The following is a 24,444-nucleotide window of genomic DNA, read 5'->3' as shown; positions in this document are numbered from 1 at the left end:
TGGTTTCTTCTGTTTCAGGGTATCTGAAGAAGTGTGCATGCACACGAAAGCTTATACCCAGAACAAACTTAGTTGGTCTCTAAGGACAATTTTTTTATTTTTTAAATTTATTTTAATTGCGTCAGACCAACATGGCTACCTACCTGAATCTAGATTCATTTACTGTATCATGTCTTTATGAGAGGCATTTGTTTATGGTGTTCAGTTATGTCCAACAGAGTTGAAACTGAAACAAAGTGCATATTATATATGCTATGATATATAGTCAGTGAATGATAGTTGAGAAATGGAACTCCAATCTGTAGATCCGCCAATTTATGCCACACGATTGTGTTTGAATTAAGGTAGGGGCAACCTTTTCTCTGTTGAGGGACACATACTTTTGGGGGTAACATGTTGGAGTCCACAAATCAGGGATGTGTCATCTCCTTTCCTTTCTTTCTGCCACCTCCTTTTTATTTTTGTGTCCTCCTTTTGTCATGAAATTAGGCAAGGGCTATAGGTTGCCCAGTGGGACGCGGGTGGCGCTGTGGGTTAAACCACAGAGGCTAGGACTTGCTGATCAGAAGGTTGGCGGTTCGAATCCCCGCGACGGGGTGAGCTCCTGTTGCTCGGTCCCTGCTCCTGCCAACCTAGCAGTTCGAAAGCATGTCAAAGTGCAAGTAGATAAATAGGTACCGCACCAGCGGGAAGGTAAACGGTGTTTCCGTGCGCTGCTCTGATTCGCCAGAAGTGGCTTAGTCATGCTGGCCACATGACCCGGAAGCTGTACTCCGGTTCCCTTGGCCAATAAAGCGAGATGAGCGCCGCAACCCCAGAGTTGGTCATGACTGGACCTAATGGTCAGGGGTCCCTTTACCTTTACTATAGGTTGCTCACCCACAGGTCTAGGTACCAGTGTTTGTGTGTGTTTGTTTCTTTTTTCTTTTTAATAACTTTTTATTAGCTTGCTTTTCTAGTTTAACAAACATCTAATATCAATAACATACATGTTACAATTCTTCATCCCCATCCCTCCCGGGCTTCCCCAGCTCCCATTTCTGGTTTGTCATCCCTTTATCATATACTGTTGTTTCATGCAGTCCACTATGTTGTTTCTTCATTGTTTTAAATGTTCTGTATCTAAAAAATCACAAATTGACATGGAGATGTGGTGAACTGAAATTAATATTGGAAAAAAGTAGACAGAGAGAGAAACAAAAATTGACAGGTCCACTCATCCCTACTCAGGACAGTGGTTTTCCCTGGCATGGCCATATAGATTTGCTCAGTTTGTCAAGAATAAGATGCTGTGGCAGAGGTAAGGTGCTGGCAGATTAAAATGTAAAGATGGCCTATTTATTTCAGTGAAAATTAAATTTGCTTATTGTAGTCTCTCTCTGTCTGTCATATCTTTGAACAACTGAACTTGCCTTGTGAGTCACTTTTTCAAGCTTCAGAATGGATATTAAAAGCTGCATCAGAATATTTGGGGTAAAGTTAGGGTGGATGCAGGATTTTATTGTACATATTTGAAAATTCATGGATGTTTTATAATGTGCCAAGCTCTTTGGGAGTACGGCAGTAAATTTACTTCTTGGCTTTAGCTGCCTATGAAGTGACAGAATAATTTTTCAACATCTTCAGGCTATGATCTCCATGCTTTGGGGTGTTTTGTGTGCAGTCGCTGCCCATTGCTTCCCATTACGTGGATTGAAATGTTCTGACTTTGCTATAGTGGGTCTGGGTGCTGAACTGACTCATCCAAGAAATCAAATTTCTTATGTGCCAATTTATTTCTTCTTTAAATCTATACTGATTTACTCTAAAGAGGTTTCAGTTTGTTCCTAGTACTAATTTATTTCTGTCTCTTAAATTGCCTCTTTCGGAAAACATGTTTTATACACTTTAAATGACTTAATAAGGTATATATAGCAAGAGGAATTGAGGCTTTATAAATCATGATGGCGATTTTTATTATGTTGTAATGATACTACTGGGAGAAATGAAATATATGTCCTGAGGCCGATGATTATTTATCTAAATTGTGCACCAACAGTTTCTCCAGCAGTTGAGAAACAAAACTCAGCATTTGGGGAGCTGCTTTTGATTATTTTTAAAGAGGACCTTTTGATTTGATGATTCCAAAGATTAAAGAAGTGTGTGGAAAATTAATTAGCTCTGAATTTTAATAAAATTTGACACAATAATTAGTCCTCACAGGCTCCAGAGAATTCGATCAGACTTCATTGTTCTCTCATCATTGTTGTGATGACATCTCTCCTGTTATCTCAACCCACCATTTTCTCAGAAATATTTCAGTGCTGAGCTTGTAGAGTTGGTTACAATATATGCCTAGTTCATATGTGCTAAATAATGCTTCTGTGCTCCTCAGGTCCTGTAAAGGGTGAATATGAGTCCCTCCCCATATTGAAATTAAAGGCTCAATATGTGCAAAACAGGATACTAGGATATAATAGCACTGTGGCTTTCTGATTTGTTTCAATCCGTGTGAATTGGGGAGTAGAGCTGGGAAGGGGCTGCATGCAAATGCGTTAAGTTCATGCATATCCTAACTAATAAATCAGGATTTGAACTTCTGAATGCAGCCAGTGGAAGAGGTAAGATTTGAACTGGGTGCATGCTCTCCTTTCATTCCTTAGGGCAGTGCAGGTGAACATTTGTTTCCTGCCCTTCTCTATAAGGGAGCCCAGAGCCAAAAGCATCAGAATGAAAGAAAAACAAGCTGTTAGCTGTAGTGTTTAAACTGAAATTTGTAGGGATGGGACATGGAAAGCAGAAGAAGATTCGAGCCAGGTTGGTTTTGTTTTTTGTTTTTTTTGCAGTGGCAGTTAACCCTCTGCTTCCTGTATTGATCTTGGGGACAGATTGATTTGGATGCGTGCACACACAGAACTACTTATGGTTCAGAGAGTCCTTTTTGTACAGGCAATTGATTTCTTTTTCCTTGTATAGAACAGTGGTCCCCCCGAGCCATTTTAAAGCCTCCTTTAAGATTTAAGGGCATAAATGAAGCCACACTCTCATAGGACATATAACAAGATAGCATACAACATAAAAACATAATATAGCAACAGTTACATTGGTAAGAGAATCAGTAACATGTTGATAAAACGGTTTGGTAAAAGAAAAATCAGTTTCCAAAGGCCTGTCCCAAAGATGTCTAAAATAAAGCAGGAATAATGACTGCTGGATTTCTTTTAACTGGGTAGGGCATGGCAAGCTAAAGCCTTGGTCCCTGTTAAAGCCTGAACTCCTGAAGATCTCGGCGATCGGGTGGGAGCATAAGGAATCAGGCAGTCCTTAACAGTACCATTATAATTCGTAATTCTGATGTTCCTTTTTAACAAACCATTTGTTCCTAGGTCTGAACAGTGAATTGGAACAATGAGGGTGTTTCTAAGAATATAAGCTTATAACAAAGCTTTATTGTTCGTATCATGGATCCTGCAAGACTGAGATCTGTGATGAACTGGAATATTGAACAATCTGAAATATAGGTTGCCGGCCCAGGTGTCATGCACCTCTGTCTCCAACCCTCAAAAGAATGGAAGGACAATGTAGACTGATTTGGATTGAAACAGGCCACAGCTTTATTGATTACAGATGACAGAGGTTAGGGTTGGGCACGGGGCAATCAAATTATTCCAGCCCACCTGCTGGAAGTGATGCCATAGGTCAGTCCATAAGCATGGGTTCCTAAGGGTGACCCCTGCAGGGATCACTGTCTGGGGGCGTCCCATCAGCCCTGGCTCCCATCCGGGCATAAGGACATAGGCAACTCCCCTCGGATCCCTTTAATAGGATAGCCCAGCTTTTGGAGGATCAGGCAGAGGCTGCAACCATAGGCTATGTAGCTGAGATCACTTTAATGTGGAATAATTACACTATTTATCTTGTCAAGGTGGTTAATGGTTGATTCCACCTTCCTCTGGTCTTGAATACCTTCTCTGAGTGTGCCTTCTGCCTGCTATTGCTCATTTTTTGGACCTGCCCACCCAGTTATTTATGCACGAGCATATTCTTATGTTCATCTGTTAAACGTTGGGGGTATGGATTTTGTGCAAAAATAGTATTGGATTTAATAGTAAAACCTGTTCAACATATTCATAGAAGATTGGCTTTCAAAGCATGTCTCTTGCATTGTGTGCGCGTGTTCCTGCCCCCTCCTGCTGAGATGATATAGAGCATAATTTTCCAGGGTCATTGTAAATATACATTCTAAACTGATATGCTGGGCTTAATATACTGTGCATTACCTTACTCCAGTGGGTTTCCAATTTAAATTAACTTATGACCAGTCACCACATTTGTTCAGGCCCTGATTACAAATCCATATAGAAGGAGATTTAAATAGACTCTTCTTTCTTCATTGATTTTAATTTAAAATTTAATTTATTTAATGCAGCACAAATGTACAGATTTTTTTAAAGAAGTGTGATGAGTTCATCTGATGTATATTGCTACGGGATAGCTTTCACATTCCTGCATTTAAAGATACAATTTTTAATGGTATCGTTTCCTAAAACAAGTACCACTGTACAGGAGACTACTAGGCAAACGAAGCAATGGTTTGGCTGTCTTAAATGCTTGTATTATAAGACTACAACCCGGCACCCATTTACACATCTAGAACCTTCACAGTTCAGCTGAAAAGACAATAATTGGGCACAGTACTTTTTTTCTAGAAAAATAGGTGCCAGTATTCACTGTGAAGTTGTTACAGTAAGTGCTACCTTGGAGAACATTCTGGATAAAAGCACTGATCGGGCATAGGATTGCCCAACTGAATGCCCTGATGCAGATAAATCAGTCTGCATGTGGATCAGTGTTATGAATGTAAAAGACTGTCTGGTAGAGTGTCCTGCATCTGTCATGTCCCAGTCCCTAGTTGTCATGGCTAGCTGTTCCCCAGTTTGCAAGATTCTGCCTCAGGGATCCTGCAGACACAAAGCTGTTCACAAGTTCCTTCCACTGGGAAACTCTGACAGAGGAAAGAGGACTTGATGTCTGAAACTTGGGATTCAGATTCCTTTTATGGAGGACCAGAATCCTTAGCTCTGCTACCTCACCAACTGCGCAAGACCCTTCATTGTACTGCAGGCTCCTGTCAGAGAAGACAGTGGACTGCAAGGCTCCTGGGCCAGAGTTTGGTCTGTTAAAGTATTTCTCAGATGGACAGAAGGGCTTGGTCATTTAGCATATCTGACTTACTATTTAAATGCTAGGTCTAGTTCAGGGAAGAAATGTATATTATATGGGACCCAGGGCTGCTTCTGAAAATGGAATCCCCATGTTCAGTTCTCCTCTTCACCCCTGTAAACTGTAGCATCACTTAACCTGTGTCAGAATGTCACCAGATTATCTAACTTGCTGTTCTGCCTTTTTAACTGTAGGGAAGGTGGGGCAGGGAAACACAGAACCTGGCGCCAGTGGAATTGAACCATATATGGTGAATACAGCACGTAATTAAAATGTTCTCACTGTGATTGGTACAATTCTCTGTTTATTTGTGCTTTTCTAGGATTCTTCCCAAGCAGCTCTCAAGGATGTGATGCTTTCCTGCGCCATAAGATGACGTTAATTTCTCCATCGATACTGAAAAAATACGGAATTCCATTTGACAAAGTGAGTTTTTTTTAAACCTTAGGGTCTTTAAGCTATTGCATCAAAGCAAAGTTGGAATAGTTATATATAGGTAATTTATTTGGACATAAACTTCAGCTAAGGTGCACAAGTTAAGCAAGAAAGTTAAGTCTCACTGCAGAAACCATGACAGACAAGTATTGAGTGAGATGAGAGAAGCATGAAAGAAAGAAGGGATGTGTCCCTTCATCGCTGTATTTCTCCATGGATGACTATACATGCTTCTGAGTGTTTAGTGAGAATTCCACACTTTATATTTCATTTCATTACTTACGTTTATATCTTGCATTCTCTCCAAAGAATTCTCTCCAAATGGCCTGCTTGACTGTTGCCTTGGCTGTAGCAGACCATTGCCACAAACTTTTTCTATCCAGATTTCAGCTCTTGCTGGATATTCAAACTGTAGTGTGCTCTCAGAAGACAAATTCCATCTCAATATAAAATAGGTGAAAAGAGGGAGATGACTTTTGATTTTTTTTAAAAAAAAAAGTCATGAGGAGGGTTAAATATGTAGCTGCTTCCAAAAGCTAAGCCAAATGTTCCTGTTCTCTTGATGTTTTGCTGCCCACTTGATAAGCTGTTGTAGTTGCTAGAAAGCTGCAGCCTTTTCACAGTAGGATCACGATACGCCAAGAAAGCTTTCAGCAAGTTGGCTGAAATTTTAGCTTGGTACAGATTTTGCTCAACTCCACCTTATGTGGGGTATCTGTGTGCTATGCAGAGATCTGGAATCTCTAAAGAATTAATGCCTTCTCCAGATCTCTCCCCCACATTTCTAAAATATCCACTTTAAGTTTTCCCTACTTGGCGGTTGATGTGAGAGGGTAGGAGGACGACTGTGTCTCGTCTACAAAAACAGTTCCAATGTTGTTCAGTAGTGTTAAAAAACTAAAAAGGATGAAGGTGTTCTGATTGTGTAATATTTTTCTTGCCTCTAAACTTATTATAGTACATTCTTAATATGAACAATGAACATTTCAGACATGGAAAGGAGTATGGGTGAACTCTCACTGGATTTTAAAGGCTATAGTATGTGTGTAGCAAAGGACCACTTGCTCCAGCTTTCTTACGACATAGAACAGGCTGAGAGGTGTTTGCCTCTTAAGTGATCAATGACTGCAACCACCACATCATCCCATTAGACATGTGGTGGCATCTTCTGGAACATAGAATCCAGATCTGCAATATTCCTGAGCAGGTCAGACCTCAAAGTAGGATACCTTCAAAAAACCACATAGCTTGAGGACCTAAGCCTGTGAGTAACATCCTCTTCAAGTGAAGTTCATTGCTCAACTCTAGGCTTCTAATTCAAGTCGAAGGAAGCTAGAAAGATTCAAGTTAAACAGTGATGCCTGTCTAACTGCACAGATATACTTTCTAAATAAGGACAGCAGTTGCAGAAAGAACAGCTTCACAGAATAACAGAATCCTCTATGTGAATAAGTTATGTGGGAGTCTTCCGCAGGCTGAAGTACACAGGCAGCAATGTTCAGGATAAATGGAGACAAAGACATTCTTAAACCACCCCATTTAGTTCATGAAGGACTTTAATTGACAAATGGGAGTGTGTCAGAAAGGATCCTTGGTTATGCTACGTCTAGCACATTATGCACATAGCCGAGGAAAGTGACTAAAGTATAAATGTGCACATCCTTTTATTCTTTGTAATGGCATCTCATCTTAGGAACAGGCAGTTGCTTTATTTGTATTATATGTGTCAACTACTAAATTTCTCCCTACTGCACATACAGAATAAAATCCTGCAGTTTATAGCTTTCATTTTGTATTTCACAAAGTCAGAGCAGGGCATCTTCTAGCATGGGAATACAGCAAGGCTCTCAAGTAGTGTAGGCAGGAGGATTTCTGTTTAACCTCTTCAGACTCATTTTTGCAGGAGACAATGGGTTTTCAGCACACAAAGTTTCATTCCGCTTCTACTTTCATGCGCTTAAGGCATTTGTATATTGTCCTTCATACAGCTGTATCCTAGGGCTAGGAACTTTTCAGTTTCCATTTAAACATTTTGGATAGCTAAATATTATGTCACCTTGTACCACCAGAGAGCAGTCTATACCCTACTGTAGTTCTAATTAATAGGCTTCTGTGAGAATGTGAATAGAGAGAATCAGGCTGTGATCTCTTGTGGCTTGGAGTGATAGAACTGGAAACGTGCTAAACACTGATAAGCCAGCCTACGCCTACCAGGTGACAGCTGAACTGCTGGTTCTTGCAATAGCACACCTGCTAAACTGTCATCAGTGGGGGTGAGTGACAAGATAAATTTGGGAATTGCTGGCACAGAAAATGTTCATACTTATATGCACTCACACCAGACTCTTAAAAAAACTCCAATCACAATCTCAGCATGTGCACCTGTGTGCATACTCCCATATTTATGTGCTTATGCTTCGATACAGTACACAATTGCTACCAATTCGTAATGGAACTATAAGGTAGCATTACATATGTCTATGGAAAAGATAGCGTAATAGGCTATTTAATTGCCTTGTGCCCATATTTTTGTGTGGGCACACAAATGCATCGCATAGAGTACAACCCTAGAATTATAGTACTTCCCCTCTGATTATATCTAAACATTCACAAATCTCGCATCTTGTGTACATAATCTGCAAGTTCAGAAACTTGCTGATCTTGGTTTTTTTTTTTTTTTTTTGCCTCTCCAGTCTCTCAGGAGCTAACGAAAAGTAACAACAATAAAATAATACAACATTCTAAAATCATTTAATTATAAAATTAATTCAAATCAAATTGATGGCAACCATTGGGCTAGAGTTCTGTGAAGATTGCCAAAGGAGGGAGTCAGGCTGTGCCCTGGCCAAAGGCTTGGTGGAACAGCTCTGTCTTGTAGGCCCTGCGGAAAGATGTCAAGTCTCTTGTGGCAGAGTGTTCCACCAGATCGGAGCCACAGCCGAAAAAGCCCTGGCTCTGGTTGAGGCCAGCCTAACCTCTCTGTGGCCTGGAACCTCCAAGATGTTTTTGTTTGAAGATCGTAAGTTCCTCCGTACATACATTTTAATATGAACTATGCTATTGCATGTTTATGGTAGCTCTGTAAAGAAATTTAACACTTCTATAATAAAAGCTTTTTGAATTTGCTGAGGACTTTGGTTGGTTGCTGGTTCAAGGAGTTAGGACTTAATTGCACCAGATCTCAAGATTAACAAATGGGGAGCATGAGTTTTATCTAATCTATATAGCAGTTGTTGTTTTTGAAGTGACTGTGTTGTTTTGTTATGTATAATGTGAAAGTTGGTGCTTAGGAATTGGGCAAAGGACATAACTTGAAGGAGGTAAGTGACTGGGCTACATAGGGGACCTATTTTATTGAGGATTCAGCCACACAAGCTGTGGGAGCTGGTTACCAGATGCACCTTCAGGATGGTGGCTAGAGGCAGCATAAACAGCTTGTGCTATCAGCTGCCTTAGACCATTTAACCATTTCAGTTTACCCAGCAGGTACAGGTAGACCGAGTTGGGTTCCTCTGCTAGAAGCAGCATTGTCTATTTACACCAAATTCTTGAAAGCTCTAGGTAAGCAATTAAGTAATGGCCTCTTTTGATCCAGCTCAGTATGTCACCCCTGCCCTCACCCAGGAAAAAGCAATGAAAACTGAACTGCTTGGTTTTAAAGAAAAAGTTACTATGGAGAAATTGGGGGAAGAAGCAGTGGCTTCAAGCTGTGGCAAAGCAGATCTGGATTGGATATCGAGAAAACAAATAATTCCTGAGTATAAGAGGAGCTGCTGAAATGAAGTTGCTAAATCTTTTTTTCCCCTCTGGACACTTCATGAGATTAAATCAGTTTAGCTTATGGGTATTTTATGGAATCCTGGCCTTTCAGACAGCTGCCCCCAAGGGGCGTTTGCTTCCTTCCAACACAAATGCTATTATGTCAATGAAATTGTGTCTCTCCAAGAACCTGTATTTAGTATTTGGAGCAGTGCCTGAGTTGTCCTACAGCCTTTTTCTTTTTTTACTGTGCTATGTGCTTTGTTGAAAAACTCCATAGTTTGAGTGCCTAGGTGATCACCTGTTAATTCTTCCAACTTCTGTGTCTTTCCATTGTCTTGTGACAAAAAATATATATCAAAGTAAAAGGAATTTCAATGCAGTGGTGAGCAAGAATTCATTACATAAAGTTCCACATTCTCCATATCTTGCACTTCCACTCCTTGTACCCTTCTGCTGACTGCAAAAATTGTACTCCTTTAGGAAAAGTTAAGTCTTCCATTAAATAAAACATTTCTGAAACTATAACATACTTTTGTTTGGAGCTACAATGCTGTGAAATGATTCTTTTGTAGTTTCTAATTTCAGCCACTGGCATGGCAGTTATATCATTAGTAGGGTCTCAAATAGATGCCTTCAGGCAAAAGCATGTTTTGCAATGGTAATACTGGTATATGCAAAAGTTAATTCTTAAGACAGTTTTACTGTAAGAGTGCCTAAGTATTTGTCCTGGAAGAATATTGTCTAGACAGCTCAGATGGATTGTGCTTTATTGGTTGAGCCTGGAGCTCAGAAACGGTTCCTCAGGACCTACTGGGTTGTTTTTTTAGGAAACCAGGCAGAAAACTTATCAGAGAGCCATAATGCAGTGCAAAATTGGCTTGCTATAGTAAGATCTCCTTGAGGTGCAGCAAGTGATAAACTCAGGCAGGGGGAGGATGGAAAAGTCATAAGGAAAAGTTGCTTGAGAGGGGAATGGAAGGAGAAAGAGAAGTCAGACACACATGAGAGATGACAGATGAATTTGTTGTTGTTGTTTAGTCATCTAGTCGTGTCCAACTCTTCGTGATCCCATGGACCAGAGCACGCCAGGAACTCCTGTCTTCCACTGCCTCCCGCAGTTTGGTCAAACTCATGCTGGTAGCTTCGAGAACACTGTCCAACTATCTCGTCCTCTGTTGTCCCCTTCTCCTTGTGCCCTCAATCTTTCCCAACATCAGGGTCTTTTCCAGGGAGTCTTCTCTTCTCATGAGGTGGCCAAAGTATTGGAGCCTCAGCTTCAGGATCTGTCCTTCCAGTGAGCACTCAGGGCTGATATCCTTCAGAATGGATAGGTTTGATCTTCTTGCAGTCCATGGGACTTTCAAGAGTCTCCTCCAGCACCATAATTCAAAAGCATCAATTCTTCGGCGATCAGCCTTCTTTATGGTCCAGCTCTCACTTCCATACATCACTGCTGGGAAAACCAGAGCTTTAACTATACGGACCTTTGTTGGCAAGGTGATGTCTCTACTTTTTAAGATGCTGTCTAGGTTTGTCATTGCTTTTCTCCCAAGAATCAGGCGTCTTTTAATTTCGTGGCTGCTGTCACCATCTGCAGTGATCATGAAGCCCAAGAAAGTAAAATCTCTCACTGCCTCCATTTCTTCCCCTTCTATTTGCCAGGAGGTGATGGGACCAGTGGCCATGATCTTCGTTTTTTTGATGTTGAGCTTCAGACCATATTTTGCGCTCCCCTCTTTCACCCTCAATAAAAGGTTCTTTAATTCCTCCTCACTTTCTGCCATCAAGGTTGTGTCATCTGCATATCTGAGGTTGTTGATATTTCTTCTGGCAATCTTAATTCCTGCTAGGGATTCATCCAGCCCAGCTTTTCGCATGATGAATTCTGCATATAAGTTAAATAAGCAGGGAGACAATATACAGCCTTGTCGTACTCCTTTCCCAATTTTGAACCAATCAGTTGTTCCATATTCAGTTCTAACTGTAGTTTCTTGTCCCATGTAGAGATTTCTCAGGAGACAGATGAGGTGATCAGGCACTCCCATTTCTTTAAGAACTTGCCATAGTTTGCTGTGGTCGACACAGTCAAAGGCTTCTGCATAGTCAATGAAGCAGAAGTAGATATCTTTCTGGAACTCTCCAGCTTTCTCCATAATCCAGCGCGTGTTTGCAATTTGGTCTCTGGTTCCTCTGCCCCTTCGAAATCCAGCTTGCACTGACAGGTGAATACAAATGGACAAATGTTGAGAAATTTGCCTGCTGCTTAAATGTGTGCTAAAGCAGTAGCACCAGCTTTCAGGGGCCAAAGGTACATCAGCCCCCTCAATATTTGACTTAAGGGGGCCAGGCCCCCTCAATCTTGAGCCAGCCATGTGCTTGTGTGACGTCACCTCAATCTTGGGGGCTACTTGGCGTCTCTGTGCTAGTTTTGTGAATTTCACCATGGCTCATCTTATTTGATGGCTGATGTAGTTCCACCCTGTACTTACTGACTTTTTATGTCGCTATGCACTGCTGCAATACTGTTTTCTCCCTGATTCCTGGTTCTTGCTCAGGGAGGGAGATTATTTAATCGGTTCTCACCATGTTAGTTTTATTTATACGTATAATGGTGCTTTCTTTAAGGATGTCAGTAAAACATCTCACAGCCTTTTATTAGTTGTCCTCTTCAGGAAACAACCAAATGGTTAATGGCTTTCTATAACAGTAACATCTTACTGCCTGATGGCAAACTTGACAGTCTTTAGAACACAAGGTGTGGCAGGGGAAAAAATGCCAGATGTTTCTTGGTACAGGGGGCCAAGCAAATATTGGATGGAAAACTTTACCAACTTCCATCAATGTTGTGGAATTCTATGTTTTCTTCCAGTTGTCCTATGAGGTTTCTTTTTTTAGAATGGTGAGCATGAGAGATTGGACTGAACAACCCTCAAGTAGAGAGCTGATCTCCATAAAGTAGGACACATGGTCACCCTGTCTGCTATTGACCCCCCCCCCCAATTTCCCACTGTTACTTATTTGTGACAATTTCATTCATTTATGCAGAGTATGAGTATGTACTTCTTCGGGACAAGTGAAAATGGCTAATTTCTTTCCTATGAACCAAAAAGCTCTCGTGAAAACCTTTGGGTAGAGGCTGGCGGGTTGTTTTTTTTAAGGAAACATTGAGTCGACATAATCAGTCCATGTGGCCCATGCAGATGTGGTCATTCAAGACCACAGGTGAAATGGAAAATCTAGGGGAAGAAGCACCTGGACAATTTTTATTCATTGTCTTTTCTTTTTCTTTTAGATAACACAGGAGGCAGGAGAGTTTATGATCACTTTCCCATATGGATACCACGCGGGATTTAATCATGGTTTCAACTGTGCCGAGTCAACGAACTTTGCAACGATCAGGTGGATTGACTATGGAAAAGTAGCCAAGTTGGTAAGTCAGATTACATTATTAATACCAAAGCTATCCATTAGAATGTGTTTTTTAAAAATGGACTTGTCAATTATAAATACCAGGATGTTACGCTCTTACGAAGACTTTATGATCACAAAATTCATGGTTTCATTACCACCGACTGTGAACAAATAATAGTCAGGTACTTCGGTGTTTCTCTTTGTCATTCTTTTCTTTATGCTTTGTTATACTAAATTTCCCGGTTGTGAGAACCTCACATATTCCATGCTGGCCTGCTAGACCCAGGTAGGATTAGTGCCACCTAGTGCTTGAGGCAGGAATTTAGTCTCCTTACAGAAACTTTTAATAGGTGCTGTTCCCAGAAGTGGCTTTGGCTTACAGTTCTTGCAACTAGCTTAAAGCTAGTTGGAGGTTCGGTCTGCATTCCTTGCATTGAGGCCTGTACATTTTCCTTTCCTTACTTGCTATCTAGTTGCCCAGCACTCTGGCAGGCACCTAGTCTACACTCCTGTTTGATTTAAACGTGGTTTTGATTGCTGCTTTTCTTCACCACTTCCATCCCTCATGGGAGGTCTCGCTACTGAGTCCTGGTCAGTCAGCCCCATAATAAAATCTGGTGGCCTCTGTATATCTTTAACCCAATTCCTACTTGGTGTGTGTGTGATTGTGGAAGTTTGTTTACATGATTATTCTGTTTCATTAATGTCAATATCCTGTTATCTGCATAGAGCAGAGAGGTATACTCTGTATCTTGGATATTTCCACACCCTCAATCTACTTTGTCAGATGGTGCCTGTCAGGAGCATTCCCTTAACAGTGAATTAGAGTAATTGGGGGCTGATACGTTAACATGTTTCTAAACAACAATAGCAACAGGTTATGAACTACCTTTGCTCTCCTCCCATTGCTAGTTTTGCTACTTGGAAAAACCAAAAACAATGCAATGATGAAACAAAGCAACACTTATTGGGGATGTGCTGCTGAGAGCTGTGATAATAACCCAACTGTTGACATATGTGGTGGCTGTTCCTTACATATGTGAACAGAGCAGAGTGGCACAGTAGACTGGGGTGGTGGGGGTGGTGTTGCACTTAGCATTCTGGTGGGACCTGATATGGAGGTGCAAGGAAATTGCATGTCACAGCTTTGATGACTGCATATCCTTGAGTATTCCATTCCTTATTTGCCATTCCTCTTTTATTGCTCTGGTGCAGTGTTTTGTGTGGCTGTCATCTACCAGACAGTGTTAGATGTGTTGTTTTGCTTTGTTTTCAAGTAAATGTTTACTACTTCTTTTTTCCTGTATTACACTTGAAAGCACAGTGGTACCTTGGTTCTCAAACTTAATCCGTTCCGAAGTCTGTTCCAAAACCAAAGCGTTCCAAAACCAAGGTGCCCTTTCCCATAGAAAATAATGCAAAATGGATTAATCCGTTCTAGACTTTTAAAAACAGCAATTTAACATGAATTTTACTATCTAACAAGACCACTGATCCATAAAATGAAAGCAATAATCAATGTACTGTACTATAAAATAAATAAGACAGTGTTGTAGATGATAAAAATTAAAATTATGTTTTTTTCTTACCTTCACTGATTGTTTGGATGGGGGGCTTTTATCCATTTCTGCAGTCACACAATCAATCAATCAATCAGTAGCTGAACTGGGTTCGACACAGTCACAAAAACAAATTAACCGAAAAAGCCTCAAAAACAAAAATGCAAAATAAATAGCAAAACTAAAAGCACCAAACTTAATCCATTCTGGAAGTCAGTTTGACTTACGAAATGTTCAAAAAGCAAGGCGCAGCTTCTGATTGGTGCAGGCGCCCCGAAAACAATAGCCAACAGCTGCACCGGATGTTCAGCTTCCGAAAAACGTTTGCAAACCAGAACACTTAACTTCCATGTTTTCAGAGTTTGGGAACCAGGGTGTTTGAGTACCAAGGCATTTGAGAACCAAGGTATCACTGTAAACAGATTTTTTTTTAAAAAGGAAATTTGTAAGATGTTGAAAGAGAACGAAACCATGTTGCTATGTGAGACCAAGAGGTTTTGGCACTTGTATAAATATCTGATAATTTCAGTCACCCATATTCTAGAAGTATTCTATTTGCTTCAGGCAGGGTGTCAATGGGGCTACCCATTGCCTCCCATAAGCAGATAATGAATTCTAGACAACCCCCACTGTTTCCCTGGAGCCTTGCATTGCAGGAAAGAGCAGCAGTGGTATGTAACCTTTCTTTCAAGGAAGCTTAATCACTATTATAGATTTTATTGCTGAACCTCAGGGTTCCCTAGAACACAGTTTGAAAGCTGTGGAACTGGAAGGTGGGCATCTCTTCTGTTTGCTTTCCCCCATTCACACCCATCCGCCTGCAGTTGCACATTTGGCAGTGCTGAGGTTGGACTAAATGATCCTTGTTGTCCCTTCCAACTCGCTGATTCTATCATTTGCCCTGTGCCACTAACTCATCCTACTCCAGTCTGCACCACGAATCCATGTTACAAAGCTTCTGTTTCTGAGCTTTATGTTAGAGGCCAATAAACATACTGATGAGATCACATTTTAAGATGTGAAAGAAGGGCAGATGGGACATTTTCTCAGACTTCTGTGGATTTTATTATTTACCTAATGGAGCTTATATCCATCTTGGTTGGCTAGAGTTGTGTCTTTCCGTGGACAACATTTCGGAGTCATTTTACTCGAGTGCATTTTGTGAATGTTGGTAAAACAGATGAACCAGTGACAATTACTTTATGTGTTTTGCTGGGGTCTCTTTTAATTTGTGCTGAGCCTGCAATATTTGTGCTGAACTAGGAGCTATATGCAGACATTAAAACTGCTGAACATAAATGTTTACATACTGCTTTGATTACCCCCCGCCCCGTTCTTAGAAAATAAAGATTTCTTTAGAAGTGATTCCATTAAAAAGCATTACTTTAAGCTGAAAGTAAGCTTGTATGTTTCTCCCTGGGCAAGATTCCCTACTGCATCAGTAGAAAAAGAAACATTCTGGGTATTCAGTGTTGCAAAACCCATTCACAACTTTAAGCTGTCATCTGTTTGCTTGATATATATCCATGGTCAGCAACTGGATTTTAACATGGGCCACCTGAATTATTCAAGCATTAGAATGCCAGCAAAATTGGCGTTACCCACTGACTTATTCCCAGGCAAACTGAGAGACAGGCAAAGGGCTGTTCAGTGACTTTGGTGGAGCTTTTCTTTCAGGCACCTTTTGGCTTCCTGATTCTGTTTGCCTTTGGCAGTTGAGCATGAGCAGCTAAGGAGCATGGGGAGATCCCTGGCAAAGCATCTGTTTCTGCTCTTCGAAGAGCCATTTGGTAGAATCTCAGCCTGGAAGTTCATACAATATTTTGTTTATCTGTCTGCTGAGCATTGCTGAGCAACTTCTGTACTCAGAAGTTTGAGAATGTCAGTGGTATAGTTTGAGAATCTGTATGTTTCTACCACAGTCACCTGCCTGTGTCAGAACTAGCTCTTTTCTCAACTCTAACATTGATTAGGTCTGGGCGATATATGGTTTTCAACATTGTGATATATCCCCAGCTAAACATCACGATATTGCTGCCCTTGAAACTGACCCAGAAACTCCAGCGGGTGCAGAATGCCGCAGCGAGACTCCTTATGGGGTCTTTGCCACGGGATCACATTCATCCAGTGCAATACTAGCTGCACTGGCTCCCTGTGAAGTACAGGATCGGGTTTAAGGTGCTGGTTTTAACCTTTAAAGCCCTATACGGCCTAGGACCCTCATACCTACGGGACCACCTCTCCTGGTACGCCCCACTGAGGCTTCCTTAGGGTTAGCAAATCACAGTTCTGCAAGAATGGGAAGCCACAACCAGCAGAATCTCCCTTTTGTGAACTGTCAAAGATAAGGCAGACCTTTCATGGTGTTTAACTATACCTAGCAACCCCACAGCCTTTCCAGAGAGGGAACAAAGCTCAGCGACAAGTGCGTGCAGATTAATTCCCTGCCACCTGCAATTGGAAATACGCAGGTGGGAAGTGATAGGAAAAACATTTGCCTGAGACCCTGGAGAGCTGCTGTCAGTCCAGGCTAGATGGACAAATTGGCTGCTTCCTACATTCTGTGCCCCATAAGTTTCCTGACCCAGAGCTCCCAGCCTTCAAAACTGTATTCTCTGCTTCCTTTCCGCCAAATACATAATCCTTCTTGCCCCTAGGCCTTATGTAAGGTAGTCATTAGGCTCTTCTTCCCTTCCCCTGTGATCATTCTTTCCTGAGAATGAGGCTTTTTAGCCCACTGCCCAGTATATCCCACTCTTTAAACTACTTTGTCTGTTTCACTCGAGATTATTAGGCGCTTCAAATGTTGCAGATAAGGTCACTGAAAGATTTTATAATGTAAGCTATACTGTTGCCATTCCTGTAGTCTTCATTATTTATTAGTTAATTAATTAAAAAGTGGAATTTCTCAAGTGCTGTTGATTTGCAGGGTAAAAGGAGGAGGAGGAGGATATAATTCTTAGCATTGTGTGAATACACTTTCATGAAATTTATGTAAAACCTTTCTAGAGAAGTGAATGATCCATTTCCTACTGCAATTGAAAGGTCAATAGGTGATATGCTTAGAAGCTTGATAATGAATCATGATTTGTCTTCCTCCCAAATGCCAATAATTGGGGTCAGAAAGTGTGTGATAGAACATCAGGACCCCCCCCCCCAATATTTTTCTTATAATTGCTAAATATTAAGATAAATCTTAGCCCGTGCCAGTCCTAGAAGGAATAAATAAAGTAAAATATAATAGAATTTCTCTTCTCCTCCTGGTCAATTTTGGCTGAAGCCATTAGAAACATTTGTGGAGGGAGGAGCTGATATGCTTTAGAGCAAAAATACAAATTCTGTCCTAAGAGATGCACCATGTAGATCTTATTTTCAAGACGGAATTATCAGATGGTTGAAAATTTAAACTCCTTACCTTGCAATTGAATTCTTCTACACTATTACATACAGTGAACACATGATAGTCTTCCAGTGCACCTGATTTTCCTTTTCAAGAAGAAGTGTAATATTTTTAATTTTTGATACCACAATAATCCCATAGTATATTTAGGACTTTTTAGCAAGGTGTTCTAAAATAACAGCAGCAGCAGCAACAACAACAGTAATTTATTACATTTGTATACTGCCCTTCATCTGTAGATTTCAGAGCGGTGCACAATATAAAAATACAAGACAAGAACACAAATGACCTAATAAAAACAAGAACAAAACCCCCACAAAGTAATAACCCCCATCTCGATTTCATTACATATTTTAAGAAAGGCAAATAAAATAAAAATTGGGATGCACAACTGATAAGTTGTTGTTGTTGTATGGTACTTCCTAATATCGAAATTGTCCTTTGTAACAGGGTGGCTTTTTGTCTTTGTACAGTAAAATGACCCAAAGAACCGGGAACAAAAGGAAAAATAGCACTGTTCCACAAAAGCTTCTGCAAGAATTCACTATAATAGGTAGAATATTGCACAAGCTCTTATGCAAGCATCAGAATATACTTGGAATTAGTCATTAGGGTGGCCATATTTTGTAAAGCAAAAAAAGAGGATGGTACGACGACTCTCATTTTAAATACCCCCACTATATGTAGGCTATCAAAGCTGTGATACATTGCTGGGGGTGGGGGGCAGGAGAAGAGGAAAGCAAGTCTTCACCCACCAGTTATGTCTTTTGTCTCATCCAGAAAGTACTGTATAGCCAAAGACATCTTGGCAGATTTGAAAAATCCACCCTGATAGAAATTTAACCCCTGAAAAATAGGGCGTGTCCTGGAAAAAGAGGCAAACCTAAATTACTTTCATTTGTTTTTTTACTGCACAACACACCAGCAGAAGATGTACAACAGTGCCCACTGAACAGTTCAGTGTCCAAAATAACCTGGGCATCAAAGCAGGGAAGAGAGAGCCATGTGCACAGCAGGAGCTTTGCTTTCACTTTTTGAGGCATCAGTTTTCCATGGGTGCCTGTCCTTCAGAATGGTTAACACTGCCACCTAGTGCCCGAATACAGGAATTGTGACAAAATTGGGGATAGCATCATCTCTTCCAGTTCTTGTGAGTCCATTTCCTGTCTTAGCCATTGGCAAGCAGCATGAAAAAGGATGAGAAATTAAAAACCACAGAAAGAAATGGATGTTCAAATTTTTTTAGGTGTAGAGCAAGGCACGTAGTAATAGTAGTAGTAGTAATAATAATAATAATAAAAATAAAAAATGTATTATTTATATCCCACCCATCTGGCTGGGTTTCCCCAGCCGCTCTGGGTGTCTCCCAATCAAATATTAAAAACACAATACAGCAATAAACATTAAAAACTACCCTAAACAGGGCTGCCTTCAGATGTCTTTTAAAAGTAGGATAGTTGCTTATTTCCTTGATATCTGATGGGAGGGCGTTCCACAGGGCAGGTGCCACTACCGAGAAGGCCCTCTGCCTGGTTCCCTGTAACCTTACTTCTTCCAGTGAGGGAACCGCCAGAAGGCTTACAGCTTACAGATAAAGCTGCATGGTGATAATGTGGTGCTGGTCCAGTCTTAACATTAATGCAAATACAGTGGTACCTCGGGTTAAGTACTTAATTCGTTCCGGAGGTCTGTACTTAACCTGAAACTCATCTTAATCTGAAGCACCACTTTAGCTAATGGGGCCTCCTGCTGCCTCCGCGCCGCCGGAGCACGATTTCTCTTCTTAACCTGAAGCACTATTTCTGGGTTAGCGGAGTGTGTAACTTGAAGCGTATGTAACCTGAAGCGTATGTAACCCGAGGTACCACTGTAATAGTAATTTTATTATTTATACCCCGCCCATCTGGCTGGGTTGCCCCTATGTCTCTGCACTGTGTGAGGAATACTTGCTCTGGTCTCTAGCCGTAAATCTATAGACTATACAAGATATACCGATGAACTGAGTGAACCAAAAGGTGGTGACCTTTAATAGAAAGGACCGAAACAGAGAACAATATATGTCACATCTGTTACGATCATTTTAACGTATCTAAAAGGAGACAATTCATATGTGTTGCAGTTATGTGCACATAATTAATCACATATTGCAGTTGGGTAGAAATGCAGATACCCGTTTACAAGACTGCATCGTTGGTGTTTGTATTTCATTGTAAACTAGAGAATTTAAAAATCCTGTGCTTTTCCCCCAAATCACATATCCTTGTCTTTTGATTATGTTTATATATTCCAAAGGGAGGAGTCCATAAGTCCATAAACACTGGTATAGATTATAGCAGGTTTTGAGGGTACCTCAAAAGTCCCCCCCCCCGCACCCTTCCCTCTCATGATGATCCCATATTGAACTGACTAGTACCTAAAGCAAGATGTTTGGCAGTCTTTTCTTCTGAAATCACGGTAACTAAAAATGATTAGCTTCTTTTGTGAGATGTAGTCCATAATCACTCATGCATATTTTGCAGCAGGAGCTGCTTAGAGACCTTTGTTGTGTGGGTAGGTTAGATCAAAGTGCTGGCCTGCAGGTTGTATTTCATTTCCCCCCCTTTAGTGTGATGAAGTGCAGTTGTTTTGATGTTAGGTTTGATGGATTTGTTTGCCACTGCATTCATTAGCTTCACATCAAAAAACTGACAGACTGTTAAATGAAACTTTGGCTTAGATTTTCAGCTTGACTGTTTGGAGACATTTGTGAAGATATTTTCTGTTGCTACTGCAGCCTCAAGCACCTAGGACTATCTCTAAAGGGAAGGAAATTATTTGCTATGCTAATTTCTCCGACTTTAAAAAGAATATGTTGTCTTGAGGTTTTAAAAGGAACACATCTTGCCTGTGTTATCCAAAGAAAAGATGGTATTTGTAGTACCATCTACATTAACATTTGAATAGGTAAAACGTATAGCTGTGCCTGAAAATTTGGCAGACTAAAAGGAGTGATACTAGCAGCAACAAATGTTCAAGCTGCTGCTGATTTTTATAGCAATAAATGGTTTAATTAAATATAAGTTTTATTTGATACACAATAGCATTCTAACCTTTGATGCTCAATTAAACAGATACATACCTGAAATAAGCTACATTCCTAAAACCTTACTGTTGAAAGTCTACAAGAGCCAATCTAATGTCTTCTGGGTGTTGTACATTAGAGCATATTAGGGAAAGTGATAGGGAAAAAATACTGCAGCACTGATGTCTTTTGTCATTTGTGCATTCCAGTTATTTGGTTGTCTTGCTGCAGTTCTAACTATAGTTATGATAAATATATAGGCAACGTGAGTTAAAAATACCTTTGTAATAAATCTTTGAAATGGTATAGATTTCTAAATTTTTCTTGGCTTCCGTAGTGATTGCATCTGGTCTGATATTATGCCTTTGGAATTCAAATCTCTAATGCTGCCTGTTTGTGAAAGCTCTCTCTAAATAATGTATGTCAAGTGCGTTGAACACTGAAAACGTGCTTTATGATTGCATGGGACACGACCCTTCCCTGTGCAGGCAGAAATCAGCATATTTCTCCCCTTTCCCTCATGGCCAGTCCTCAATGTGCATGCCACAATCTGCTTATTAGCATACAGACAGAAAATCCTATGTGCATGTCTATGCCATCTACATGGTTGCAACCCATAAGAGAGGTCTATCATCCTTCATTGCTTTTTCATGATCACTCCCAGCAAATCTGCTTATGTGCTCTCTTCCAGGGTAGCCTAGATAAATTATCTGCTTTGGTAATGAAAAAATATGCGTAAGACTGGTGCTAATCACAAGTACAGAGCTTGCTTGTTTGTGTTTTGAATCAACAGTTAGGTTTGGCCTTCATAGATTCCCAGTATTGCATAGTTACCACTTTTACACCCTTGTGAATGACCACATACGGTTGCACTACAAAGAAAACTCTATTCATTCACTTCTTTCCTCTGAGCAATTAATGAAAACTCTGTAAGAGCCAGTCGGTTGCACAGCTGCAGAACAGGAATAGTTATACTTCCATCTCTTAGATATGATAACAAATGCATTTGCAAAAGCAGAATTAAAGATCTGGTGGTCCTGGATATTGAAATTAACACCACCTATAACCACCGCTGATTGCCTTCATGTTGCACTCTTCCTTTTGCACACCAGATGGAAAACTGATTAATATGGAATAGAAAGAAAAAGGTTTGTACAGATATGAAAATGACATTTCTCTCACAGCAGGGCAAGTCATGGGAAGAATGGAGGGATGTGGGGTGAACTGGCTATTAATTTATCTGGTGATACATTTTATCTAAAATCCAACAGTTAAATCTCAAGCGATTAGACTACTGACACCACTAGAAAGGTTGATTATGAACATGACTGAACATCCAACAAAAATTATCTATTTTATGTAAAATACTCACTGATCTTGCCATTGGACAATGCTCAGCTATTAAACAAAATTGGGAAAAGGACCTAGGCATAAAAAATGAGGAAGCAGATTGTAAGAACCTATGGACAAAAAACTCTAAAATCAACATCAACTAGCATGTATCCACTAAAAGAAAATTATTTTAAGTTAATATATGACACCTGTAAAACTCAGCTATATAGATAAAGCATCCTGTTCAGCATGTTGGAGAGGGTGCAAGATACTTGACATGACTTTTCATATGTGGTGGACATGAGAATTAGTGTAGCCATTTGGGGAAAGGGCATTTAAAGAAATAAGCAAAATCACAAACCAGGATGTACAGCGTAATCCATGCCTAGGTTTATTAACAATCTTTAGAGATACCCAAATTATTACACAAGGAACTTATCACTTTGGGTTGTGGCACAATTACTTATAGCAAAAAAATTGGAAAGGACTTGATTACCTACACTTCGCACAATGTAAACAGAATGTACGGACAATCACTTTTTCAGATAAACTAACTTAAGAGAGTAATGCACCCTGAATGACATATCCAATATGGAATTTTTTGTTGAAATATTCACCCCTTTGCAAAATATCAGAGTGATTGTCCTAATGACTAGCACCCACCAACTATGCATATAGATTTATGGGAAAATTTGATGCATTGGTCTTCAGTTTGGGGAGAGAGGGAAAGGGGGGGGAAGCTATTGTACTGATAATGACGATGTTCATGTTTATATTTTTCTTGAAATTAAAACAAAGAAAGCATTATTGCCTAAGGTTGTCATTGGGTGTTGTGTTCACCTTGCCACATGACTATGTTTTTCTTAATTCTAATAATGAACAAGAATATGTGGCATGTGTGTATTTATAAATACAAACAAAGGTTTGGCTGATAATAATTTTAAAGTTCCCCCTTGCATTTTTATTTTATGTAGCACAATGAATATTTTTAATTCTATCCCCTCAAGAAAAAATGATGTTTGTCTCTAGTGGAAATTTTCATAGTGCCAATCCTTCAGGATCTTGTTTGTCACTTATCACCAGAGACTTCACTCGTCTGTTTAATGAAAATTAAACACCATGCATGATTGTAATAATCATTAGGAGTGGGGCTGCCAGGCAGGAAGGGATGAGGTGGCTGCTAATTCATCAACAATAACCCTGCATAAATGTGCTCCTGGTGATAAGCGCCTATTGAAAGCAGGTCAAATCCTGTAATGTTTGTGCCTATACTTTTTATCAAGTATGACGTGTAAAGTGGCAGATGGAATATGACACTAGTATAATGCGAAAGAAAACTTTCATTCTGTGTGTCGTATACTTAAATGCTGCCTGCAAACATATAGCTGCAAATCACATGGTAGCAATTTGGTCAAAGACAAGCCAGTTTTACGTATGATAACATGAATATCCTCACACCAGATGTACTTTTAAAAAACCCTTTGGGGAGAAGTAGTAATGCTTCTACCTTCACGTGCAACTTTCTGGCAGAAACAGCTTGTAACTGCAAAAGGGTTTTTTTTAAAACGGTGCTCACAGCAGAATAGGCAGATGGATGGCTTTACATATTTCCCCTAATCCCTAACATCCATTCATCCTTAATGCCAACACGAAGAGGGACATTAAGAATAGAAAAGAGAGAAGTCAGTTCAGTGCATTCAGCAATTTCGTTTGGCCAGATTGCTGAAAGGGAGAAATCCAAACAGTTGTTTCTTATCTGTCAATATATCCTGTAATAGTTGAGTTCTGCAAAGAAAGATACCACAACACTACAACCATATGTTGCAGTAAAGAGCCAAATCTGCACAATTTTCAGCTGGAAGGACTTGTAACTGATACTTTTAGAAGAAAGCTAGAGTGCTACTTCTCAATCTGGTCTCAATAAAATAAAAAAATAAATAAAAAGGTAACATATTTTCATATCTTTTGTGATTTGAAGCATTCTTACAAATTTGGATCTCTTGTAATGCTAAATGTTAAGTAATCATACTGAAATTACAATAGCTCTCTAACTCACTAACGTGGTAGGGAGCCATTACTATTTGCCTTTGAGAACTATATTTTTTGTACAGTATCCAAAATGTGGTTTGGTAGCCTTCTATTTCCATTATTATTATTAAGCAAGAATATAAACAGAATCTCTTGCAGAAATATACACATTTGGGATTTATCATTTCTCCCTCTCCTGTAATATACTGTAATTTTAAGTGCATATTTTGTTCAGTCTGCCATTTAGCTTAATT

General features: G+C 40.0%; 1 protein-coding gene across 2 annotated transcripts in view; it reads left to right on the top strand.

Annotated features, from left to right (window-relative positions):
* The window catches only part of KDM4C (lysine demethylase 4C), a 190,452-nt gene that overhangs the window by 33,428 nt on the left and 132,580 nt on the right, over nt 1-24,444 (top strand). For both annotated transcript variants that reach the window (XM_053372018.1, XM_053372015.1), the window contains 2 exons: nt 5,525-5,628; nt 12,692-12,829. In XM_053372018.1, coding sequence (XP_053227993.1) covers nt 5,525-5,628; nt 12,692-12,829 — 242 coding nt within the window. The remainder of the gene's footprint in view (nt 1-5,524; nt 5,629-12,691; nt 12,830-24,444) is intronic.

This window comes from Podarcis raffonei, chromosome 17 (assembly GCF_027172205.1).
Source record: "Podarcis raffonei isolate rPodRaf1 chromosome 17, rPodRaf1.pri, whole genome shotgun sequence".
In the NCBI taxonomy this organism is placed as follows: Eukaryota; Metazoa; Chordata; class Lepidosauria; order Squamata; family Lacertidae; genus Podarcis; species Podarcis raffonei.
This window is presented reverse-complemented; position numbering and strand designations above follow the sequence as displayed.